Here is a 22380-nt window from a genome sequence, read left to right as displayed (position 1 = left end):
GGGTTTTTTTTTTTTTTTTTTTTTACTAATCCCTAGGGAATTTTTGACAAAAATCTCTTTGATGCACTAATAGGTTTTCATCGAGTAATAGGAACATTAACACTTAATAAAGACTTTTTTTTTTAGAAACTTAATAAAGACTTTTTTTTTGAGAAACTTAATAAAGACTTTTTTTTTTAGAAACTTAATAAAGACTTTTTTTTTTTTAGAAACTTAATAAAGACTTTTATATGACAATTATGATGCCTTCTGGTTTTCACTTGATAATTATTGATGATACAAAAAAGTAAATGCAACATACTACACTTAATCGAACTATACAAATTCTAATTATGACAATTGGTATCATTTGTAATTATGTACCATTTAGTATCACTTGTATAGTTTTGTAGCTTGTATTTCGCTGAGATTTTGGGTTTAGAGCTTTTTCCTTTTTTCAGTGTCCAAGTAACTAACATTCCGTTTTCTGTTTTGACAGTTATTGACGTACTTACCAGAAGAAGTAGAAACATGGGTAATTATGAAGCATAGAAACTGATCGAAAAATAATTGCAATAAAATAAGACAAAACTCCATAATGGGATGAATAATGTAGATTATAAGTATATTATTATATTCGGCGCACCACTCCAAGTTGACGATGATACGTAGAACATGATATGCAATAATTATAATATATAAAATAAAAAATACACTGAGACGAGTAAATACTAGTAATTAAAACACATTCTTCCCCATGTTTAATGTCGGAGAAACTTCCAATAACTCCAAAAGCTTCCTCGTCATTAATCTCAGATTAACAGCTGTGTCAGCGATCCACCGAAAAACTAATCCCACCATTTACTTTAATAAAATCCAGTCCGTCAACCATTTCACAACAACTATCTATGCTTTGATATTTGATCTCTCACTCGCAAATTCTTTTTTTTCTTCTTCCTCACTAGATAGAATAGTGTTCTGAAAATGTGATGTTTCAGAGTGATTATGAGGGAGAGTCAATATTACGAAAAAACACAAAATATGAAACTGAAGATAAATCATCACTCAGTGCTCTTCTTCTTCTTCTGTTCGATTGCTTTTTCAGGCAGTGCTTTTTCCGACGAAGTCTCTGTATTGCTTTCGATAAAAGCCGGTCTCGTCGACAAATCGAACTCTCTCGAAGACTGGAAATCGCTGGAGAGAAACTTCTCAGGCCGTCACTATTGTGAATGGACCGGAGTTTCGTGCAACGGCGAAGGAATCGTTGACCGGCTTGACCTATCTCGGAAGAATCTCACCGGAAAAGTCCCCGAAGATATCCAGAGGCTCGGCGGCCTGAATCACCTCAACCTCTGTTGCAATGCCTTCTCTTCTTCGCTTCCAAGCTTGGTCGGAAATCTCAGCTCGCTCCGGAGCCTCGATGTCAGTCAGAACTTGTTCGCCGGAGCTTTTCCTTCCGGCCTCGGTGGAGCGTCGGGGCTTGTGTACCTCAACGCCTCAAGCAACGACTTTTCCGGTCCAATCCCGGCGGATTTCGGCAATTTGACCTCCCTGGAGACTCTCGATCTGCGAGGTAGCTTTTTCCACGGAGCGATTCCTAGTTCACTGAAGAATCTGAAGAAGCTCAAGTTTCTCGGCTTGTCAGGGAACAGCCTCACCGGAGTTATCCCGCCGGAGATCGGAGAGCTTTCCTCGCTTGAGACACTCATCCTCGGCTACAACGAGTTCGACGGAGGCGTTCCGGTGGAGTTCGGTAACCTAACCGCCCTGAAGTACCTCGATTTGTCGTTCGGGAATCTCTGCAACGACATTCCCGGAGAAATCGGGAGGCTCGGAAACTTGGAGACTATGTACTTGTACAAGAACAATTTCAGCGGCGAAATTCCGCCGGAGATCGGCGACCTCACTTCGCTCAGACTCCTCGATCTCTCCGACAATGCTTTGTCGGGGAAAATCCCTGACGAAATCTCAAACCTCAAGAATCTCCAGCTCCTGAATCTGATGAGCAATCGGTTGTCCGGTCCGGTTCCAAGCTCGATTGGAAGCTTGCCGAATTTAGAAGTCCTTGCTCTGTGGAACAACTCTCTCTCCGGTGATTTGCCCGGAGATCTCGGCAAAAATTCTCCACTTCAGTGGCTCGACGTGTCTTCGAACTCGCTCTCCGGCCGAATTCCACCGGCGCTGTGCGAGAGAGGCAATCTCACCAAGCTCATCCTCTTCAACAACGCCTTCACGGGACCGATCCCGGAGGGTTTGTCCAAGTGTTCTTCGCTCGTCCGCGTCCGGATCCACAACAACCTCATCTCCGGGCCAATCCCGATAGGGTTCGGAAAGCTCGAGAATCTCGAGAGGCTTGAGCTTTCCCACAACAGTCTAACCGGTCAAATCCCGTACGACTTAACTTCTTCTTTATCTCTAGGCTACATCGATCTAGCCTCGAATCGGCTTCGCTCTTCCCTTCCCTCCGCGATCCTCTCAATCCCGACCCTTCAAAACTTCATCGTCTCGAAAAACGACCTGGAAGGAACGGTCCCGGGGAAATTCCAAGACTGTCCTTCGCTCTCGGTCCTCGACCTCTCGTCGAACCGATTCTCCGGAGAAATTCCCGAGAGCATAGCCTCGTGCGAGAGGCTGGTGAGTCTCAACCTCAGGAACAACAGGCTGACCGGAGAAATCCCGAAACAGATTGCGACAATGTCGCTGCTCGCGATCCTAGACCTCTCGAACAACTCTCTCACCGGGAAAATCCCTTCCAACTTCGGTCTCTCTCCGGCTTTGGAGACTCTCAACGTCTCCTACAACAGGCTCGAAGGTCCCGTCCCGGAGAACGGAGTTCTTCGCACAATAAACCCCAGCGACCTCGTCGGAAACGCTGCCCTCTGCGGCGGATCACTCCTTCCGTGCTCTCAAATCTCCGATCGATTTTCCCCGAGAAGTACGAACGTTCACGCGAGGCACGTTCTCGCGAGCTTCCTCATCGGGATATCTTCGGTCATAGCCCTCTTGGTCGCGGTTTTCGGGGTCGTATCGCTCTACAAGAAGTGGTACTCGAACGGGGTTTGCTTCGGGGACGGGTTTCGGATGAGCAGCGGGGTCGGAGGAGAATGGCCGTGGAGATTGATGGCGTTTCAGAGGCTTAGCTTCACGAGCTCCGACATCCTCGCCTGTGTCAAGGAATCGAACGTCATCGGCGTCGGAGCGACAGGGACGGTTTTCAAGGCAGAGATTCCGCGATCGAGCAGCGTCGTCGCCGTGAAGAAGCTTTGGAGATCAGAGGCCGATATCGAGGCCGGAAACAGCAACGACCTCGTCGGAGAAGTGAATCTCTTGGGGAGGCTTAGGCACAGGAACATAGTGAGGCTCCTTGGGTTCCTACACAATGACTCTGACGTCATGATCTTGTACGAGTACATGCCTAACGGGAATCTTGGAGACGCCTTGCACGGGAAGTTACAATCTCAAGGGTTGCTTGTGGACTGGGTTTCCCGCTACAACATAGCCGTTGGGGTCGCCCAAGGCCTTTCCTATCTCCACCATGACTGTCACCCTCCTGTGATCCACAGAGACATCAAGTCCAACAACATTCTTCTCGATTCAAACCTCGACGCGAGAATCGCGGATTTCGGGTTGGCCCGGGTAATGGTCCGGAAGAACGAGACCGTCTCGATGGTAGCCGGATCGTACGGCTACATGGCCCCCGGTGAGTAGTTATATCACGTCACGCCTGTCGTTAGTTTTTTTTTCGTGACAGCTTCTAAAAAAACAAACCAATACCAACTAACATGTCTCTCTCTCTCTCTCTTTCAGAGCTCGGGTACACCATGAAGATCGACGAGAAGGTCGACATATACAGCTACGGAGTGGTTCTACTAGAGCTGCTCACCGGAAGACGGCCATTAGACTCCGAGTTCGGAGAATCGGTGAACATCGTCGAATGGATTAGGAAGAAGATTAGGGAGAGCCAATCATTAGAAGAAGCATTAGACCCCAACGTAGGAAACTGCAAGCATGTTCAAGAGGAAATGCTGTTAGTCCTTAGAATAGCACTTCTCTGCACAGCCAAGCTTCCGAAGGACAGACCATCCATGAGAGACGTCACGACGATGCTCGGAGAGGCAAAGCCGAGAAGAAAGAGCAGCAGCGTCAACATCGACGCAGACAAAGAGAAACCCATCTTTAACACATCACCTGTGAATGGCCTTCTGTAAGAAAACACACAATTCGTGTTTCCTTATTTCTATTTTGTAATCATTACTAGCCATGTTGAGTGATTAAAAGCGTCAAGGGTACATCAAATTTGTTAATTACGGATATAGAGTTTACTTGTAACTGTAAGCAACAGTGTAACCCCATGTATACGTGTATACACGGACATATCTTTGTAAGTAGGCAATGAGGGGTGTCAATAAAATTCTCTTGGAATTTAACCAAGTATTGCTCGAGTTTACGTTTTTTTTTTTTTTTTTTTTTGGGTACTGGGTTTGTGAAAAATAAGAGGGAAAAACAGTGTGATCATGAATGTCAGTACTCAGTAGCATCAGAAATGAAAATTCATAGAACCACTCAATTGCAATCCTTTCTTCTTCTTTAGGGTTGTGTGAGAGCACATTTGGTGTGCAGAGAATACAAAATCAAATGTGCGTCCCAATATTTACAGCATAAACAAACTTTCTTCAACATATCCAAAATGTTGAATTGCGAAAACAAAAAAACCACCTTCCTCGGAAAAGCTGGGACGTGTTACCCAGAAAACACAGCATAAATTAAATGTAATAAAATATAAAAATATAATATAATAAAAGATTCACCAAACCATAACAGATGAGCCGCAAGACCAAACCATCACTTCTCTCCGAATTCTTCACTTCTAAGGTATGTATGTGTCACTTAAAGCATGAACTGTATCTTATCTTGAGGAGCGATTAACGGACTTAAACCGGTTGACATCTGTATTTCCCATTTCTCTCTTGTAGCCTTGGAGCTAAAAACACAGCACAATAAGATTAGCATTCTCAGAACAGTGTTCGAGTATAAAACGAACTCTACATTTGATTATTAATCTGCGTACAAAGTCCATTCGCCTCTGAAGTCCTCATGATTCTAAGCCTCTTCACCGAGCTAATGAACATCCTGAGTAGCAAAATTAGCATTTTAGTACACTTTGAATTCTAAAACTAGTATAAAAAGGCTGACACAAAAGACAAGAAACACAAATATCTGAGTATGGAATAAGTCACTCCATACCCCCAAGGAACGTCTCCAACAAGCATCCAATCTCCTTCTTTATCCTCATAAGTGAGCACATGCTCTGATGACCCATCAAGCAGCCTTGAAGGCACTTCCTTTCCGCTCGATCCTATGAACACATACATCGCAATCAATGAACAAATAAAATAAAATAAGAACCCGGAAAAGATACTGTATTAGCTCTGCCTCTTTTGCGTTCACTCATCATGGGTCGGATATCACGATGTTCAATCGCAAAAAAAAAAAAAAAAAAACCAATTGGAAACGAACGGAATAGCCCATGACCCGATCAACTCTGCTATATTCCTTCATTTAGAGCTTCGGGACATGTGAAACCGGACTTACGAAGTTTGACAAGAGAACTGGGATCGTTGAACATGTGTTCCAGGGTGTGAGCCAAGGCTTCATAGCCGATGTGAGAGCTCAAATCAATCTTCCGCCCGATGGGAATCCCGTCCATGTTCACCTTCACGAAAAGAGTATTACGTCCGCGCGCCGTGTCTTCGATGATCTTGTTCTCGTTGTCCCTGTTCTTGGGCTTCCGATATTGACTCTCCTCATCCTCCGCGGTCGGGAATTTCGCTTGGCTGACCATGCTGTTCATTCTGTAGGCCCTGATCGGAGGCCACCCAACAACCTGGCTGCTTTCCATAAATCCCATACCAACCACTCAAATCAATATTTTACATTTTATTTCAAACTCAACACCAACACAGAAATTCCATTTTCGAATCATCAATTTGAAGTTGAACCGAAAAGCCAAGTCTCCTATCAGTCCTAAACAATCAAATTTCATTAAAAATAATAATAATCAATTCGATAAATTCCTCGGTTTATTCCTACATCAAATCACACACAACCAAATCTATCAAACTCGGAAACGGAATCGGAGGCGAAATCGAACACCACTCACCTAGCGCCATTAGCTGCGGCGGCGACGGAATCCGCGTTCCTCTTCGTGCCAGCTGTCACGCTGGCTCGGCTCAGAGACGACGAAGAAGAAGAGGCGGAAGACGAAGCCGAAGAGGAAACGCCGGCGGGGAAATCCTTGGCCGTCAGGATCCTACTGCGGCGGAGCGAGGCCGGAGTAGAGAGGGCGAGCCCTAGGCCGAGCTCGAGCTCCGGCTCGTCCGGCGTCGACGAGTCCTCGGACGAAAAGACCAAATTGTCCTCCCTCGACACGGTGGACATCGACTCGCTACCACAAACCTGCATTTGATCGATTCAACCGTACTTTCCTCCAAAGAATTTCTTTTTAATCACAAAACAAAAGATCGGATTTCTCAGAATTTTTTTTTTTCTCGATGAGAGAGGGGTTTAAGAGAGGGTTAAATTTCGAAGATCAATAGGAATGAAAGAGTTTTGTGGAGAATAGAAAAGAAAGAAAGTGTGAGGAAATGAGAGAGTCTCTTTTTGGTGTGGAAATAAGGAAAGATGCTAAGTCGACGACGAAGTGGTGGTGGGTCCCACTAGACGAAAGGCTCAAGTGGGACCCACCCTGTCTGTAGTATGTGCCCCCATCAATATCTTCTGCTTTGCTTCTTCTTTCTTCTTTTGATTTTTTTTTTTTTTTTTGGCTTTTTCTCAATTTATCGCCGAGAAAATGGTATCATACTTTTTTTTTTATAATAAGGGAATGGTATGATATTATTATATACGAGACCATATTATTTGGATTGGTGGATGATAGTGAGTTTGGAGGTAAGTTAAGAGCCCACAAAAAAATGATTATAATGTGCAATATTAGTAACCCTGCTAAATGATTTTTTGGTGTATTGAAAAAAAAAACAAAAACTGAATTATTTGTTTGGCGATCATCAATATAAATACTGTGTATATGAATTATTCAAATCAAATTATGCATACATTAAACTTATCCGGAAAATAAAATCTAATATCTTATTAGGGACTATTGGATTGACAAATGTGATTCTCTCTCGGTCTCTCCTATTAGATCAGTGTGAGAGAAATTCATTTTTGGGGGGGGGGGGGGGGGGGGCAAAAATATAAAAACAAAGGTTAAGAGGGCTACAGTGCAATTTTATTGTTGTGGGTGAGGGGTGAGGTGTCAACATTAAATCCAATGCCCTGGTCCCCCAACTCTCTCAAAGTCACAGGTTCTCCATTTGTCAAGATGGGTCCCACAAGGGTCCTAACTCCAACGCTCAAGCCCTCAGATGTGTGGGTCCCATCTCTGTCGGCTTGTCGTTTGGAAGCTCATTCAATTAAACCATGGTTTAATGGGTCCCACAGCTCTCTCCTTCTCCAACAGTCGTTACGATTTACCGTATCAATTTCTCCTCGAGATTTTCTATCCTTAATGGGCCAACCCTCACATTCTAGCCCACCGTTTGGTTTTAGGGGAAACTTTTTCTTAACCCGCGCGTTGCGACGGGTTACTTGAAAAAAAAAATATAACTTATATTTTAAAAATATCAATTAGATCAGTAACTTAATATCGCTCATTTTAAAAAAAAATTAATCAAAATTTCATTTTATCAAACACTCCACCAGAAATAAATTAAATTAATTATTTTAATTAAGGTAATTTACGACCTACTGAGTTATTTTATTAATCAAATAAAACTTTTACTAAAATTTTAAAAGAAGTTAACTGATTGATTAGTTGCAATATATTCTTTAAGATTTAAGATGTATAACTTTTATAAAGATTATTCAAATTAGTTTTATGATAGTTAATATGTATTCTGAAAATATAATATTATTGGATTAATAGATGTATTCGGTCTTTTTTCTATTAATACGTTTGATGATTTATTTGCATACTATTTCTATTGCATCCATTAATCTTATATTTGACAATTTTTTTAAGAAAAAAAAATTGTTGGACTATATAAAGAAAAACAGAAAATTAATCAATATATATATATCTACTGATTAATATGATTCAATTGTCATTTCAACAAATGTTGGACATTTTGAAAAATATGAGTATCTATGTTTTTTTTTTTTTTTTTGGTAGCTCAAACTTGATATGTGTATTAACATGTGATAAATAATTCGTCTTATCCATAAATAAATTTTGTAAACGTTACGAAATTTTAAATTAGTTCTTACTTTCTAATTGTAATGATCCTAAATTAGAGATATTAGGATACGTGCTATATCCTTTTATAAGCAGACAAAACATTTTATTTCACGAGGAGGAACTACAAATTAAAATTATCATAAACTCTTAAATATTTTGCGAACATAATATAATCTTATAAATATCTAAATGTGATATTTTTTACATATTTGATAATTATCTAAATGTGTCTTTAAGATAACAGGTAATGATGCATGGGGCTCATGAGTCATGATAGATTCTTCTTGTCAAGCAACTTTAAAAAAAATTCACGTAATGTTGAAAAGAAAAGAAAAAACCGAGGCATTAATTAAACATCAGTTTCTTGATGCGTCTAATACAAGTGGGTCTCAGTGTCAGCGAGTGTCCATTTGGATTCATTTCTTGATATTTAAGTCCCATCTTACAAGTATAACAACGCAACCGATGCTTTGGAAAATTTAGTAAGAATAAAATTCCATTAATTGTAATGAGAGGTACACTGCCCACTGTTGAATTTTTTTCCATCCATCGTTTTCTTCCTCGTTCTTGAGAGAGATTAATCAAAGATGGAACATCTTGAAATTTCTGAAACCGTGAAGCATCAGGTTACAAATGACACTGAGCAAATAATCGATAATAGCTCAAGGGGATTGTCTGTAAATCAGTAAAAACAATGGGGAAAAGGAAAAGATTAAAAAAAAAAAAAAAAAAAAAAAAAAAAAAACACTTTTATTTCAAAACTTGCAATGACGCCAAGGAACTGGTTTTATGAAATATTGCAACCAGGTTGTGCAAAGAAAAAGAATCGATTTATTCGAATTCATATGAAGCAGTATCCACGACCACTATAGCGTTATTGCACTATTTAATATCTTGAGGCTTGCAATCTGTGCCTGCCGTCGTATTATCTTTATTATCGGGATGAGATGAGTAGTCAGAAACGTTGATCCGAAGTGTTTGGTTCCTCTCGTCATTTCCAGGAACGTGTAGAAGGGCATCCATGACTATGATGTCCCAGTCAAGAGGACGCCAAACTGATAACCAGCTGTTCTCTGCCAAATCAAATTCAGTTCAAGAAAAAGGATGTTACATAAGAAGTTGGATTATATGTAAAATCCTTGTGAATAAGAGATATAATGATAAGTCGGATTATATGCAAGTGCTATGAAATAGAAATAGTAGTAAATTGTTTGGTTGATGAATCCATTACTTGGAGAATTATTCATCACAATGAGTGTGTGAGACCTAAAAAACACATTGGAGAACTAATTATGAGGTGAAAGGATAGTCACCGATCTGTATATATAAGAGCCATGGTGATGAAGCCCTCTACATATCTTATAAACAACATTGCCCCACTGGTTCTACTAAAACCGCTTCTTTAATTCTATGTCATCCGTTCAAAAATAGCTTTTTTTAGTTGCAAGAACCCAAAGTTTGTTCATCTTATTCGTTAACTAACTAGTATCAAGAAGTCACATTTTAGTTCATCATAAAGTCATACCACTACCTTGGGATCTCAAAAGTTAGTTTGGACTAAGTCAAGGCTTTTGATCTAAAAAGTCTGGGTTTCTCTATAGTTATATATATGCATATATGACGAGAATTTGAAAAAGAATGAAGTGTCTGTAGGTGGTCTCAGCTCATGAACTCAACACCAAAGCTCAGTGAGCATACATTTCGGCGTCTCAACGCTAAATCAAATTCAAACTAGAGCCACACAAATCTAACCCCTTTAACCTCACACTTCAGCTCCCACAAATTAGGGTATTCTCGATGACAGATCAGAGAACTTTAAGCCGACCGGAGACAGTCATATAAACGAAGGGACAGAGTTCCTCTTCAACAAACTCCAAACTTATGTGTAAAGGGTGTCGAAAAGAAACTTTCATTTCCCCTATCGATACTTTAGGTGTAATGCATGTGAAAAACTCTTCCCAAACATCTAATTTAACTCCTAATATAGACAGCCAACCAGTAGTTAAAACCCGCCAAACCAAGCATCATTGTACCGTCTAAACAACGGACCTAAATACTATGTTATAAAATTTATTACGTCATTTCTTCAAACTGTTGCTATGTATCTTTTAGACTCGTTTTTCGAGCCGTTAGTCACTTGCTACTACTATAGCACATCACATAATGTAAAAAGAACAAACAAACAATGTTATGAGAATTCAATCTACTCTTCAGATATCGTACAAAAATAATCAAAAAATACCTCCCCCACTGCGTATGGCCTTCAACTGCAATACTCCGGTGCCTCCCGGGCCAGACACGGGGAACGTGCACGACGCGGACTGTCTCTTGTGAGCAACTGCGAGCGAAGCATTGTACCACGGACCCCGTATTATGGGCTCGCCCAAAGCGCCTTTGATTTCTTTATTGTTACTTGCTTTCTCCAATGCCTTTCTGAACAGTCATTTCATCGCAAAAAAGATAAGCAACAGATTCATATCAAAGAATATATGTACTTCTTAAGCCCTTAGTTTATAAATTTATATCAAAACACTAGATCTCGTGCACGCACGGTAAAAAGGTTCAGATAAAAACAGAGGAAAAATCATATAATCTTTTCTTCGGAATCAAGATAGTGCAATTTCGTCGCTAAGCTTAAGGATTCCCTTTCACTTCACATCTTGTTCCAAATTACAGGTTCATAGCATAGGAAAATGAGATATGAATTCAAAGACAATTCTTTCTACCTCTTTTTTCAATCTTTCTACTAAACCTGAAGCCTCCGAAAGGTCCTAAATCCTAACTTTAGACACCAGGCAAGACAGAGAATGTATTTCAATAAAAACTCAATTGCGAAATGAAATTGAGAGAATGAAAGCAACGAAATACCTGCTACAGCTATAGTAGATAGCAAGGTCATCGAGAGCACTCAAAGCAACTCCGCCAGTGACGGTGATCAGAACAAACGACACGGCTTTTCGAACGAACGATTTGCCCGAAACTTCATCGACGGGCTTTGCAGAGCTGTGCGACAATGAAACTCGGTATGACTGTATGAATCGCATACTCAAAGAAACCAGAGAAACAGAATTCGTGAAGAGGTTATACCTTGGAAGTTGCGGCTTAGCGGAATTCTTGAAGAAGGTTGAATAAAACCTTCTTCCGAGCATATTTACGGTTGACTTTGAGATCCACAGCAATCACAGTGCTCGGCTCTCTCTGGAAATGTCTCTCGACACTTGTGTCACAAGAACTCACTACAGTTCTGAATTCAGGAGAAAGACCGGCGAGAGAGGAAGAGAGTGAGAGACAATTCTAGCCCTAACTTCGATTTGCAAATAAAATTGATCGTATGAAATTTTAAGCTAATTACTTTAGAAATTTGGTGAAATATACTTTGATAAAATAAAAACATAAAATTATGTTTTCTTTTTTTTAGAAAATTGCTTTGGCGGTAACTCATTTACTCGTTTGGTGGGGTAATTTACACATAAAATTATGTGCGAGACTAGGGAACGGGTGATTCCGGAGAGGGGACTTGGACAAGGCGATCCACTCTCGCCGTTCTTTTTTCTTTTTTGCTCGGAGGGCCTCTCATGCCTTCTTCGAAAAAGAGAAACTCAACAGCTTATCATGGGTGCTAGCTTTGGTAGGGAAGATCTTGTTGTTTCTCATCTCTTCTTTGCAGATGATAGCATTATGTTCTTCCGAGCTAATGTGGACGAGTGCGAGGAGGTGGCTCGGTGCCTTACCTCTTATTCGGTGGCTTCAGGTCAGTTAATTAATTATTCTAAACCTGATATTTGTTTTGGGTCAGATGTAGACGAAGCATACGGAGCAGAACTGGCCGAGATGCTACAGGTCTCCGTCAAGTCCTGTCATAACCGTTATTTGGGGTTGCCCACGGCAGTGGGGAGGAAAAAAGCAGATGTTTTCGCGTTTGTTAGAGAGAGAGTCTGGGAGATGATCCAGTCTTGGCGGGGTCTTTTCTTTTCACAGGTAGGGATGGTATTTTTACCCGAAACTCGTTAGCCCGTCCGTTACCCGGTCTTAACGGGTCGGGTAATACCCGTTCAAAATGAGTTAACGGGCTAACGGGTATTACCCGTTAGTATTTTAGCGGGTACGGGTCGGGTAGCGAAAATGTTAAACCCGCTCCGTTAACCCGCTAACCCCCCCGTTAATTATTTTTATGGAAAAAAAACTAGATATTTTTTTTAAGAAAACATTAGATTACATCATAATGAGTAGGTTGTTGTTTTGATTCTTATTAAAAATTATTTTTTTATTTTTTTTAAACGGGTTAACGGGTGCTCAATTTTGGCACCTGTCACCCGGCGGGTATACCCGTTACGCGCCCCGTTGAAAAAACCGGGTTAACGGGTACGGGTTAACGGGTATTTTAATAGGCGGGTACGGGTACCGGTATTGGTGTACCCGCTAAAACCCGTACCCGTTGCCATTCCTATTCACAGGTAGGTAAAGAGACCCTCATCAAGTCAGTTGTGCAGGTCATCCCTACGTATGTGGCAAGCTGTTTCCGTCTCCCACAAGGACTCGTGGATGGGATTCACCAAGCTATCGCGAGTTTTTGGTGGGGGGACACAGAGCATGGGAAGAAGATCCACTGGTGTAAGTGGTCAGAGCTCACGAGGCACAAGTCTGAGGGTGGCCTGGGTTTTCGGGACATCGGTGACTTCAATCAAGCTCTTCTAGCCAAGAGCGTGTGGGATCTCATTCGTCGATCGGATAGTCTCGTGGGGCGCGTCTTCAAGCAAAGCTACTACCCGAACCGCGATATCATCCAGGCCTCATGCGGTTCTACGGGGTCTTTCATTTGGAGGAGTCTTTGCTGGGGTAAGGATCTCATTCTTAAGGGGACCAGATGGAGGGTCGGGGACGGTGAGAACATATCTGTCTCGGGTGATAGGTGGTTGCCTTGCCCCCCGACGTTCAGAATTAGCGACGCGGCTTCTATCCCGGAGGAGATGCGGGTTTCCGAGCTCAAGGACACCAGAGGAGCATGGAATGTTCCCCTTATCTCGGCTATGTCCCCCCCCCCCCCCCCCCCCCCCCCCCGAGGATGTGGAGGCTATTCTTAGTATTCCAGAGAGTCGTGGGGGTGGCCCGGAGAAGCTCCGATGGCATTTTACTAAAGACAGCGAATACTAGGTGCGGAGTGGGTACCAAGTAGCAGCTGAGGCGAAGGTTATGGTGGGCCCCTCTTGCAAGTCCGGAAATGGAGAATGGTGGAACAAGCTTTGGAGTCTAAGTATTCCCCCTAAAGTTAAGTCCTTTTTGTGGCGGGCTTGTAGAGGGTGGATCCCGACTAGGACCCTCCTCCAACATCGTCATATTAGCTCCGATGGCCGGTGCCCGGTATGCGGGATGGATGGAGAAACTATTAACCATGCTTTCTGGGGCTGCCCTTGGGCTAAGAAAGTATGAAAACTGGGTGGGTTTTATGATATTATACGATGTTTCCGGGCCGGTGACACCATTGGGATGCTCCTTCATGCCTCGACGAGACTTAAGGTACGTACCTTCGAATTATTTCTTATTATTATATGGGAGTTATGGAATCACAGGAATGGTGTAAGCTCGGGGCGGAAGGTGTGGAAACCGGACGCTCTCCTTGAATGGTCCGGATTGTTTCTGCAAGATTACCATGAAGCGTGCGGGATTCCTAAGAAGAAGCGGGAGGAGGCCCCACCGAGAAAGTGGATTCCACCTCCGATAGATAAAGTGGCAATCTCAGTGGATGCCGCCGTCCGTGTGAAAGAGCGCCGGATTGGGCTCGGAGTGGTTGCGTGTAATACGAGGGGGGAGATTCTTGGGGCGGATACGAAGACTATTCATCTTGGCCTCTCGCCCCAAGTTTTAGAAGCTTTGGCGGTTTTGCAAGGTATGATTTTTGCGCTTGATATGGGTTGGTCCCGGGTTGTCTTGCAATCCGACTGTCTTGAAGTTATTTCGGCTACCCGAAGACACGAGGTGCAAGCTACGGAGGTAGGTACCATTATAAACGATGTTTTCCTCCTTTTATCTAGGTTCGATAGCTTGGACTTTGTGTTTCATCCTCGTGAGTGTAATAAGGTTGCTCATGTTCTTGCTAGTTGTGCTTTTAACTTTGAATCGGGCGCCCGTTGGTTGGGATCGGTCCCTCCTAGTGTTGTTCAAGAGGCCGTGAACGACCTTCGTGGTATTAGTCCTTGATGTAACCACAGTTTTCCTCCGCCATTTAAGTGAGGGTTTTAATGTTAATTTTGCGTGGTGCCGGCCACGTTTCCTCAAAAAAAAAATTATATTAATAATATCAATGTATCAAAAATTAAATTTAAATTTTTTTTTTAAAACAAAACTAAGGAAATGTTATCTTTCATATTATAAGCTTACTTCACTTAACGAAAATTTTCGTGATTTTGTAAATATCTAACGGTAGGGATTTAGTTTTAGAGCAATTTAAACATGTTAAATCAATCGGTCAAAATTTTGTTACTATAGTTAAAAAATTAATTTTAAATGATGGCTATTTTATTTAAAATGTGTGAACTTAATATTATAACGTTTGAAATAGGACTTTTAGCCAATATTTATTTACATATTATATTTTCATTCTACACATAATAATCTCATTTCTCACAATAATTCTCTTCATTAATGTATCGTCACATCTCTATTTATGTGTACACTATCTAAAATTTTCATCACCTCAAAATCGAAAAAAAAAAAATGACTTGATACTAAAACTCAAAACTCTTGACAACTACGTAGTTTTGATCTCAACACCCCTCAATTTAATGGTCTTTTGATGAACAAGGAACAATATATTGAATTTATTATTTCCACATACCGCCGCAAGCAACCATCGATGAACACTGAAACTTTTTGAGTCGCAAGTATAATTTTTAAGTAATATATTATGTAGAAAGAGAGAGACATTTGCATAAAGAAGAACATAGGTTTTGAGCACATGAATAAAAGCAGTATTATTTTTTAAGAATTCTCATTCAAGATTTATTAAGCAGTATACAATTGAGAATTCTCATTCAAGGTTTATTACTCAATATAACACAAAGTTCAAACACTAATTCGAACTAATTATCATTATACATAAAAAAAAATCTGCCAAACTGCTGAATCAAACAAAATCTCAAAACTGTTTATTGCTGTCAAATAAAACATCTCTGCTAGAAGTGAAAAATTCATTTCATTTCTCTCTGAGCCTTTTCTTTTCCGGCCCATAACACACATCCCTCAAAGCTCTTGCCAGAATCAAATTCAAGTCTACTCTCTCAATCATCTTTCTACACAAGAATCATAATTACACACTCACACCAATACATACACATCTCACACTGTGACTGCTTGGGAAAAGTTGAAAATCTTTTCCTCAACAGTTAAATAAATAAAACAAATTTCAAAAATCCAATCCACAACAATCTGGGTAGCAGAAACGGCTTAAGCTTAGCCTCTTTCATCCCCAGCCCAGTAATCCTTCTCTTTCGGCCCAGTCGGACCGGCTTCCCCGGAAAGCTCCCCCGGAAGTTTTCGAAACAAGCTCTGCGCTAAACCCCGAACCTTCACCGGAAATCTACCGACGCTCTTATCGAGCTCCGCTCTCGAATCATAGACAATCCTCGGACCCCACAGCCTCATATACTGAAGCCAGCGCGGCTCGGCCACGACCCCTTCTCCGAGATACTCGGCCGAAACGAGCTCGTACCTCGTGCTCGAATCCACGAAGAAATCACTGAGCGCCGCGTCGTTCCTTATACCGACCCCGAGCCTCGACGAGCCCTGGATGTAAGTCCCGGGACGAGGATAGCTCGCGTGCCCGTGCTTCGACGAGTACACCGCGGCCTTGTTGCTTCCGTTTACGAACTCGAGATCGCAGGCCTCGACCCACTCTCCGCCGCTGTGCTGCGCGTAATAGACGCCCCAGAGCTCGCCGTCGAAGTTGCTGACGCGGAGAGTGAAGTGTTCCCAATCGCAGACGTGCCCTCCGATCTTGCTCATTGCCACATCAGCGGCCCCGATTTTGAGGGCCGCGGGCCCGTTGAAGGGACAGAAAACCCACATCGCCAAGTCGGTGAAAATCCCTCCGAGGGCGGGTTTTGCGTGGGTGTAGATCACCGCGCTCTCCAAGTCTCCGCGTTTCACTTCCTCTCTCCGTTCTCCGTCGCAAGGCAAGTCGATCCAGAATTTCCCGTCGTTCGTCCCGCCCGGCGGGAGATTCTCTCCGTTTGGATCGACGGGCTCACCGAGCGCTGATCCCGCCCGGTACAAAAGAGCCCCGTTTCGGAAAAACCACGTGACCGAGGACGGAAAGTAAAGCTCTTTCGGGTGGAAGAACACCGTGGGACCGTAGTGATCGACGAGCGAGTGGATTTGGTCGAGGTTTGGCATCCCGTGCAGAGCGGGATTCAGATTCTTCAAGCACCCGATACACGTCTCTTCCCCGGGCCCGCCGCTACAGAAGAACGATCCAACCGGGACTCCTTTCCCGGCCATCCCTCTGTGCCGAGGCCTAGCGCTCCAAACTCGAAACCCGGTACAGTCGAGTAACGGCTTGTAAGCATCGCAATCGTCGGTCAAATCGACTCGGACGCACCTCGCTTCGTCTAAGCTCGGCTTCTCGGGCTCGTCCGTGACCAGAAACCCGACCGGCTTGTAACCCTCGGGCGCCCGAGGCAGCCAGAGATAGCCACGACCACCGCCGTGATGCTCTTCCTCGATCCTCCGAGCCAAGACGTAATCGAGCGGCGGAGAAAGCGCCGGCGTGGGAGCGTTTAGGGAATCTCTGGCGACGAGAACGAAGCCTCGGAGAGGGCGGTCGTTGGGCTGGCAGTAGTGGCTGAGGCAGTGGAATCCATCGGGAATTCCAACGGGTTTGTAGAATGTGACGCCTCGTTTTTTGCTCTTGTTCTTGTTGTACCGCAAAACGGGCTCGAATTCGGTGATTTTGGAAACCTCGAGCTCTCCGAGGTTTATTGTTCCAGAAGCAAAGCCTTGACCTGAGAAAAATCAAACCTCTTTTAAATGGATTCTGAAAATTTCACATTGAGCTTTCACAAAGAGACAGCCAAAAGGCAGGCATATACTAGCAGAGAAGGATTATCAGAAAATGTACTACACATGAAAAAAAAAAAATAATAAAAAATAAAAAAAATTACGGAAGTTGAAAATGTAGTTCCAATCATCGACAACATTCATAATCACTGAGGATCTAAAGTTAACCTTGACCTTTAATAGACAGGAATTAGCAGACAGGGATTAGAAAATCGATTTCAAAGAGCTTCAGTTTTATACGTTGGAATGGGAAAAAAAAAACTGTAAAAAATGAAAGTCGAAAATTTGCCTAAAAAAAATTAAAGTCGAATATTTAGTTCCGATAATCGACAAAAATTAAAAACCACCGAGTAAATAATGTATCTAAAACCACCAACAAGCCAGAAACAATTCGAAGGTGGATAAAAATCCATGATCATAAACAAGATCATATTTCATCTCACAGCTCGAATAATAGATCACGGCCAAACTCGTAGAATAAGCAAAAGATAAAGCATCGACAATTAATCATTATTATTATTGTTTTTTGTGACAAACCTGGAGGCCAATTGGGCAACGGAGAAGGAAGACGAAAGGATCGAGAGTCCGATTCCGAGAGGTTGGTGAGTCTCTTCCTTTTATGCAGACATTTATACCAAAACATCGTCAATCCGAAACCCAGCGCGAAAACAGAGATGAAGAAAGAGAAGAAGAATCCCATGCGATGTGATTATTCGTTATTTTTGGAGTTTCTTCTGTGAAACAGTGAAAGAAGAGTTGCGAAGCTGGGTTCCACTTCCATTTCTGTTCTCAACATAATTTACATATGGCTCTCTTTATCTTTTTTTTTTTTTTTTTATATGGCAACTTTATCTTAATGTATAAGCAAGTAGTACGTTATAATTCCGCTCTACTGTCTCTCTTTTTAAAATTTATATGGACCCTAGTACAATTTGTCGGCAAAATAATTTTATTTTTTCCTCGTTAACGAAAATAAAATTATGCTTGAAAGTTAAAATTATCAGATATTAAAAGTTTAATTCAATTCATGTTTGCTTAAGTCTCTCATAATACAGTCATAAAGCTTATTTAAATTTGAGCTAATTGTTAAATAATTATAATAATTTCCTTTATTCTTCTAAATGTAGTTAGACTTGAGACATCCAAACATTAAACACAAAAAATTATACCAAAATTATAGTCTAGATGTAGAATAGACTCTATAACTATACCTCTCATAAAAGTGAAATTTGTTGTAACTAGCTAAGTTTGTCATTCTTATTGGGAGAATAGCCAAAGTTTCATTTTATTAAGCAAATAGCCCATATTTTCGGCTCAGACCATAACGCCCTTGGTAAATTCGCGAATAGGTTAATTTAATTAACCTACTGGAGTGAGTTAGGTTAATTAATTAACTTATTGGTTGAATATTAGTTTAGGTTTTGATTTTTTTGTGAGTAAAGTTAATTTACTAAATGATTGAATTCGGAATTAGGTTAATTAATTGAATGCTTTGAATATTAATTGACTTAAGTTATGATTTTTGTAAATTTTTTGTGAATTTCAAATCATTCACGAATCAGTTAATTAATTAACGTAACTCACTCCAGTAGATTAATTAATTAACCGATTCGCGAATCGTTTCTTCTTCTCCACCTCCAGCGAACCCGAGGTTAGGGTTAGGTTTAGGGCTTTGCTTCGCCGTCGACTTCTGAGACCTCAGGTTCGATCGTGAAAGCAAGGCAGTGGAGGAGCCAAACCCTCCGCGCCATCTCCGAGAACGATCGGAAGAGCTCGGACGACTCGAGGCCGACGCCGGAGAAATCTCCTGTGAGGACGAGCGTACGGACATCGAAACGGTACAGCGACGCCATAGCCATCCTCGACTCCCCTGATCGCGGCCTCTCCGTGCGCGCACTCCGCCGCCTGAGCGACGGCGACGCGGTGGCGGTGATCCCGAAGCACCCTGACCGTGAAAACCAGCGGCGCAAGCGACCTCGTCTCCGCCGCGGCGCTCGACGGCTACCTCGGGCTCTCGGCGGCGATCATGTTCGAGCGGAGCCTCGGCGACGCAGAAGAATATGCTGAAGAGAGAGAGAGAGAGAGAGAGAGAGAGAGAGAGAGAGAGAGAGAGTTGTGTGAAAGGGTGATTTAGGTAGTTTAGATTAGTTGGACTATTCCCTTAATTAATTGAAACTTTGACTATTCTTTTAATATTAATAGGTTGATTTGGCTAGTTAGCAAAATAGCCCATTGTTTAATCATGCGTTAAAATGTATCATATCTGTTTAATTATAAGTGTTCAAAAATATCACACAAAATCGGTGACGACGACAAAGTTGCTGCTGGAAGGACTGCGGCCAACGAAAACTATTTTATACTTCTTGTCGTTCGATTTTTGCCAAAACTATATGTCTATTATTAATAAACCAAAACTAAAATTTGATTATTGGTGTTTATATATAAATATTATAGTCAACGTCAATAAAAAGTCAAGAAAAAGAATATTCGTGACACTGTTGTTTATTTCAGGGTATAATTTCGTCATTTTAGTTAAACAAATGGTATAATTTCGTCATTTTAGTTAAAAAGAGGGTATGAACTCGACATTTTTGAAAACTGAGGGTTAAACTCGACATTTCACTAAAACACAGGGTATAAATGTGTTATTTTTCCATAATTAAATGGATTGTACAAAAACTATAACACCCTTCGTAATTTCGTGACAAGTTGATCACGGAATTTATAATTTTGTGACAATTCGATCACAAAATTTATATTTTGTGAGACTTCGGTCACAAAATTCCGTATTTTTTGAACAAGTTTAAAATTTTGTAACAAATCAAACACGAAATAAGAAAAACGGTCATGAATATGTATTTTTGTAAGAAAATAATTCTTTCTCCTAATTTTGATAGTATAATTTTTAAATGTTGAGTTGTGGTAGATTTTGATAAAAACAGCATAAGTTTAGTAGTATTCGTGTCAAATGTCCTTTTCAAATATATGCCAAGAAGTATCCATCATCAAATTCTTATATTCCATTACTTATTATCGTTACTTAACCTTGTTTTAAATTTCTTCGCGACGTGAAGGTCTATCTCCGGCTCTCTCTTATGTCGATCTCATGCGCTTATCCTTTTCAGTCGTGCTTGCCTCCCTCTCAATTATGGATCCTCGGCTCCACCTGACGCTTACGCTTCGAGTGAGTGTTCGATTTTGGTTGGAGATCGAAGAAGGCGTAAAGGTTTAGGAAGTGCCAGTGTTATTGTATCTCTTTTGTGTTTGTTAGTTTTATATTCCTATGTTGCAATATATGGTTGCGATGGTTTATGCATTTTTTGTTAAGTCCATTTCTTAGGGTGGCTTTTGTTGTCTCGAAGATGAGCTAGTCACCTTTTGGGATAAGGGTTTTGAGTTTCTCAGTTTAAATTAGAAAAATTTATTGGAGTTTGGCGGGGCAAGTATTTTCTCATCTCTTGCCAAGTTTGGAGTTCCTCGAGTGTTTTTCTCCAAGGTTGGTGATGGAAACCAAGCTCACAGTTGTTATATGGCAATGCTTCTTGCGATTTAAGGAATGTGTAGAAAATTTGGATTGAAAGGTCCAAAAGAGATTTTGACGGGTGAAGATATGGAATTACCTGTTCAAATTGACCCTTATCTCTTTTGTTTTTACATTTTGTATATATTTTGCTTCTCATTTTCGATACATATTTTTTGAGTGATTGTATCAAGTATCGATCTCTGTTCAGGATCTGTCTTAGGCTATAGATAATTTTGTGTGTTAATGAGATCATTCCTCTTATAAACAATTATAGGTCACGCTTTTTGTTAATCGCGTTTTTGGATTAGCACTAAGAACCGTCTGTGGTTCGATCTAGGGTCGGACCCTATGACCGCACGTAGGTTGGGTTGGGTGAAGTTCTTCTCTTCTCGTCGTGTTTGTGTTATTCGGATCTTCGGGTTTTCGAGTCCTTGAGTTTCCGGATCTTGGGATCCTTCGTGTTCTTCGTTGAGTTCTTGAGTCTTTGCTTCTTTGAGTCTTCAACCCTTTCAATCTTCCATGTTCTTCGTGTTTCTCACGTGTTCGTGTTCTTCGTGTTCATCGTGTTCTTCAGATCTTCTAGTGTCCGGGTATTGGGATCTTCGAGTCTCCGGGGCTTCGAATCTTCCACGTTCTTCGTGTTCTTCGTCGGGTGTTCGAATCCTTGCACTTTCACCTAACCATAAGAAAACGTGAATCTAGAGGGACGCGGAGGGTTTTCCCTCGGCGCGTTCTCCGATGCTCTACATTAGTCGTGTTGTATTGTGTTTTTGGTAAACGATTTGTACTTGTCTCTATGTTTTCTAGAGAGAGAAAGTTGTGGTGTGATTTTTGTAGAGTTTTGACAAGTTGAGAGAAACTTACCTTATGTTGTGAATGAGTGAGGTATTTATAGGAGCCAGGGGGTTTGATGAGAAGTACTTGGTTTGGTATGGATGGCCGGATGGTCTTGGCCGAGTGAAGACGACCGGGTGGTCTTCGCCGAGTGAAGACGACCGGGTGGTCTTCGCCGAGTGAAGACGACCGGGTGGTCTTCGCCGAGTGAAGACGACCGGGTGGTCTTGACCGAGTGAAGACGACCGGGTGAAGACGATCGGGTGGTCTTGACCGAGTGAAGACGACCGGGTGGTCTTGGTCGAGTGAAGACGACCGGGTGGTCTTTGGCCGAGTGAAGATGACCGGGTGAAGACGATCGGGTGGTCTTGACCGAGTGAAGACGACCGGGTAGTTTTGGCCGAGTGAAGACGACCGAGTGGTTTTGGCCAAGTGAAGATGGTCGGGTGGTCATTTTCTTTGGCCATCCGGGTGATCATATTCTTTGGCCGACCGGGTGGTCATTTTCTTTGGCCGACCGGGTGGTCACTTTTGTAGCTTTGTCTTGAAGATTTTTCAAGAAATCTAGATTGAAAATATTCTTTAAGAGTCTCTTTTGAAATACTTTTTACGAGTGTGACTCGGAGCTTGACGCGTGAATTTGCTTCTACCTTGCGAAAATCTGACCCAACACTTTTTTTTAACTTTGAAAGTGAAT

General features: G+C 41.8%; 5 protein-coding genes across 6 annotated transcripts; 2 read left to right on the top strand and 3 right to left on the bottom strand.

Moving 5' to 3' along the window:
- The first annotated feature begins 616 nt into the window (after positions 1 to 616).
- LOC149388258 (Leucine-rich repeat transmembrane protein kinase family protein) lies at positions 617 to 4410 on the top strand. The gene is made up of 2 exons (XM_089623946.1): positions 617 to 3679; positions 3787 to 4410. The coding sequence occupies exons 1-2, from the start codon at positions 985 to 987 to the stop codon at positions 4185 to 4187; spliced, it is 3096 nt and encodes a 1031-aa protein (XP_089480072.1). The 5' UTR covers positions 617 to 984; the 3' UTR covers positions 4188 to 4410.
- Positions 4411 to 4516: 106 nt separating this feature from the next.
- IAA11 (indole-3-acetic acid inducible 11) lies at positions 4517 to 6639 on the bottom strand. Of its 2 annotated transcripts, XM_089623948.1 has the most exons (6): positions 6195 to 6639; positions 6140 to 6155; positions 5572 to 5867; positions 5224 to 5335; positions 5048 to 5109; positions 4517 to 4960 (listed from the first exon to the last, which is right to left on the bottom strand). In XM_089623948.1, exons 1-6 carry the CDS (start codon positions 6439 to 6441, stop codon positions 4911 to 4913), a joined length of 783 nt encoding a protein of 260 aa, XP_089480074.1. In that variant the 5' UTR covers positions 6442 to 6639; the 3' UTR covers positions 4517 to 4910. The 2 variants fall into 2 exon arrangements, with proteins under 2 accessions (XP_089480074.1, XP_089480073.1); XM_089623947.1 differs by having other exon boundaries at positions 6140 to 6636.
- Positions 6640 to 8753: 2114 nt separating this feature from the next.
- LOC149388256 (cytochrome oxidase complex assembly protein) lies at positions 8754 to 11597 on the bottom strand. Its single transcript, XM_089623949.1, has 4 exons — positions 11363 to 11597; positions 11144 to 11278; positions 10518 to 10708; positions 8754 to 9348 (listed from the first exon to the last, which is right to left on the bottom strand). Exons 1-4 carry the CDS (start codon positions 11422 to 11424, stop codon positions 9158 to 9160), a joined length of 579 nt encoding a protein of 192 aa, XP_089480075.1. The 5' UTR covers positions 11425 to 11597; the 3' UTR covers positions 8754 to 9157.
- A 155-nt stretch (positions 11598 to 11752) lies between these two features.
- LOC149388255 (uncharacterized) lies at positions 11753 to 14470 on the top strand. Its single transcript, XM_089622385.1, has 4 exons — positions 11753 to 12026; positions 12072 to 12253; positions 12730 to 13304; positions 13843 to 14470. The coding sequence occupies exons 1-4, from the start codon at positions 11753 to 11755 to the stop codon at positions 14468 to 14470; spliced, it is 1659 nt and encodes a 552-aa protein (XP_089478511.1).
- Positions 14471 to 15397: 927 nt separating this feature from the next.
- Positions 15398 to 18176, bottom strand: LOC149388254 (hypothetical protein At1g04090-like). Its single transcript, XM_089623628.1, has 2 exons — positions 17864 to 18176; positions 15398 to 17271 (listed from the first exon to the last, which is right to left on the bottom strand). The coding sequence occupies exons 1-2, from the start codon at positions 18024 to 18026 to the stop codon at positions 15722 to 15724; spliced, it is 1713 nt and encodes a 570-aa protein (XP_089479754.1). The 5' UTR covers positions 18027 to 18176; the 3' UTR covers positions 15398 to 15721.
- Positions 18177 to 22380: the final 4204 nt, after the last annotated feature.

Source organism: Urtica dioica, chromosome 8 (genome assembly GCF_054948205.1).
Source record: "Urtica dioica subsp. dioica isolate 48M chromosome 8, U.dioica_male_clone48M_v1_H2, whole genome shotgun sequence".
Classification (NCBI taxonomy): domain Eukaryota; kingdom Viridiplantae; phylum Streptophyta; class Magnoliopsida; order Rosales; family Urticaceae; genus Urtica; species Urtica dioica.
Note: the sequence above shows the minus strand (reverse complement) of the source record. Positions and strands in the feature narration are given on the sequence as shown.

What these genes read in the sequence shown, in the direction of transcription:
- LOC149388256 (XM_089623949.1), bottom strand. Translation starts at nt 11,424, where the DNA reads ATGCTCGGAAGAAGGTTTTATTCAACCTTCTTCAAGAATTCCGCTAAG. An exon ending in GCTAAGCCGCAACTTCCAAG is followed by an intron (nt 11,279 to 11,362) that starts GTATAACCTCTT and finishes ATTGTCGCACAG; the next exon opens with CTCTGCAAAGCCCGTCGATG. An exon ending in ATCTACTATAGCTGTAGCAG is followed by an intron (nt 10,709 to 11,143) that starts GTATTTCGTTGC and finishes ATGACTGTTCAG; the next exon opens with AAAGGCATTGGAGAAAGCAA.
- LOC149388258 (XM_089623946.1), top strand. Translation starts at nt 985, where the DNA reads ATGAGGGAGAGTCAATATTACGAAAAAACACAAAATATGAAACTGAAG. An exon ending in GTACGGCTACATGGCCCCCG is followed by an intron (nt 3,680 to 3,786) that starts GTGAGTAGTTAT and finishes TCTCTCTTTCAG; the next exon opens with AGCTCGGGTACACCATGAAG.
- LOC149388254 (XM_089623628.1), bottom strand. Translation starts at nt 18,026, where the DNA reads ATGGGATTCTTCTTCTCTTTCTTCATCTCTGTTTTCGCGCTGGGTTTC. An exon ending in GTTGCCCAATTGGCCTCCAG is followed by an intron (nt 17,272 to 17,863) that starts GTTTGTCACAAA and finishes GATTTTTCTCAG; the next exon opens with GTCAAGGCTTTGCTTCTGGA.
- IAA11 (XM_089623947.1), bottom strand. Translation starts at nt 6,441, where the DNA reads ATGCAGGTTTGTGGTAGCGAGTCGATGTCCACCGTGTCGAGGGAGGAC. An exon ending in GCCGCAGCTAATGGCGCTAG is followed by an intron (nt 5,868 to 6,139) that starts GTGAGTGGTGTT and finishes TATGGAAAGCAG; the next exon opens with CCAGGTTGTTGGGTGGCCTC. An exon ending in TTCAGAGGCGAATGGACTTT is followed by an intron (nt 4,961 to 5,047) that starts GTACGCAGATTA and finishes CTGTGTTTTTAG; the next exon opens with CTCCAAGGCTACAAGAGAGA.
- LOC149388255 (XM_089622385.1), top strand. Translation starts at nt 11,753, where the DNA reads ATGTGCGAGACTAGGGAACGGGTGATTCCGGAGAGGGGACTTGGACAA. An exon ending in CTCTTATTCGGTGGCTTCAG is followed by an intron (nt 12,027 to 12,071) that starts GTCAGTTAATTA and finishes GTTTTGGGTCAG; the next exon opens with ATGTAGACGAAGCATACGGA. An exon ending in GTTCCCCTTATCTCGGCTAT is followed by an intron (nt 13,305 to 13,842) that starts GTCCCCCCCCCC and finishes ATGGAATCACAG; the next exon opens with GAATGGTGTAAGCTCGGGGC.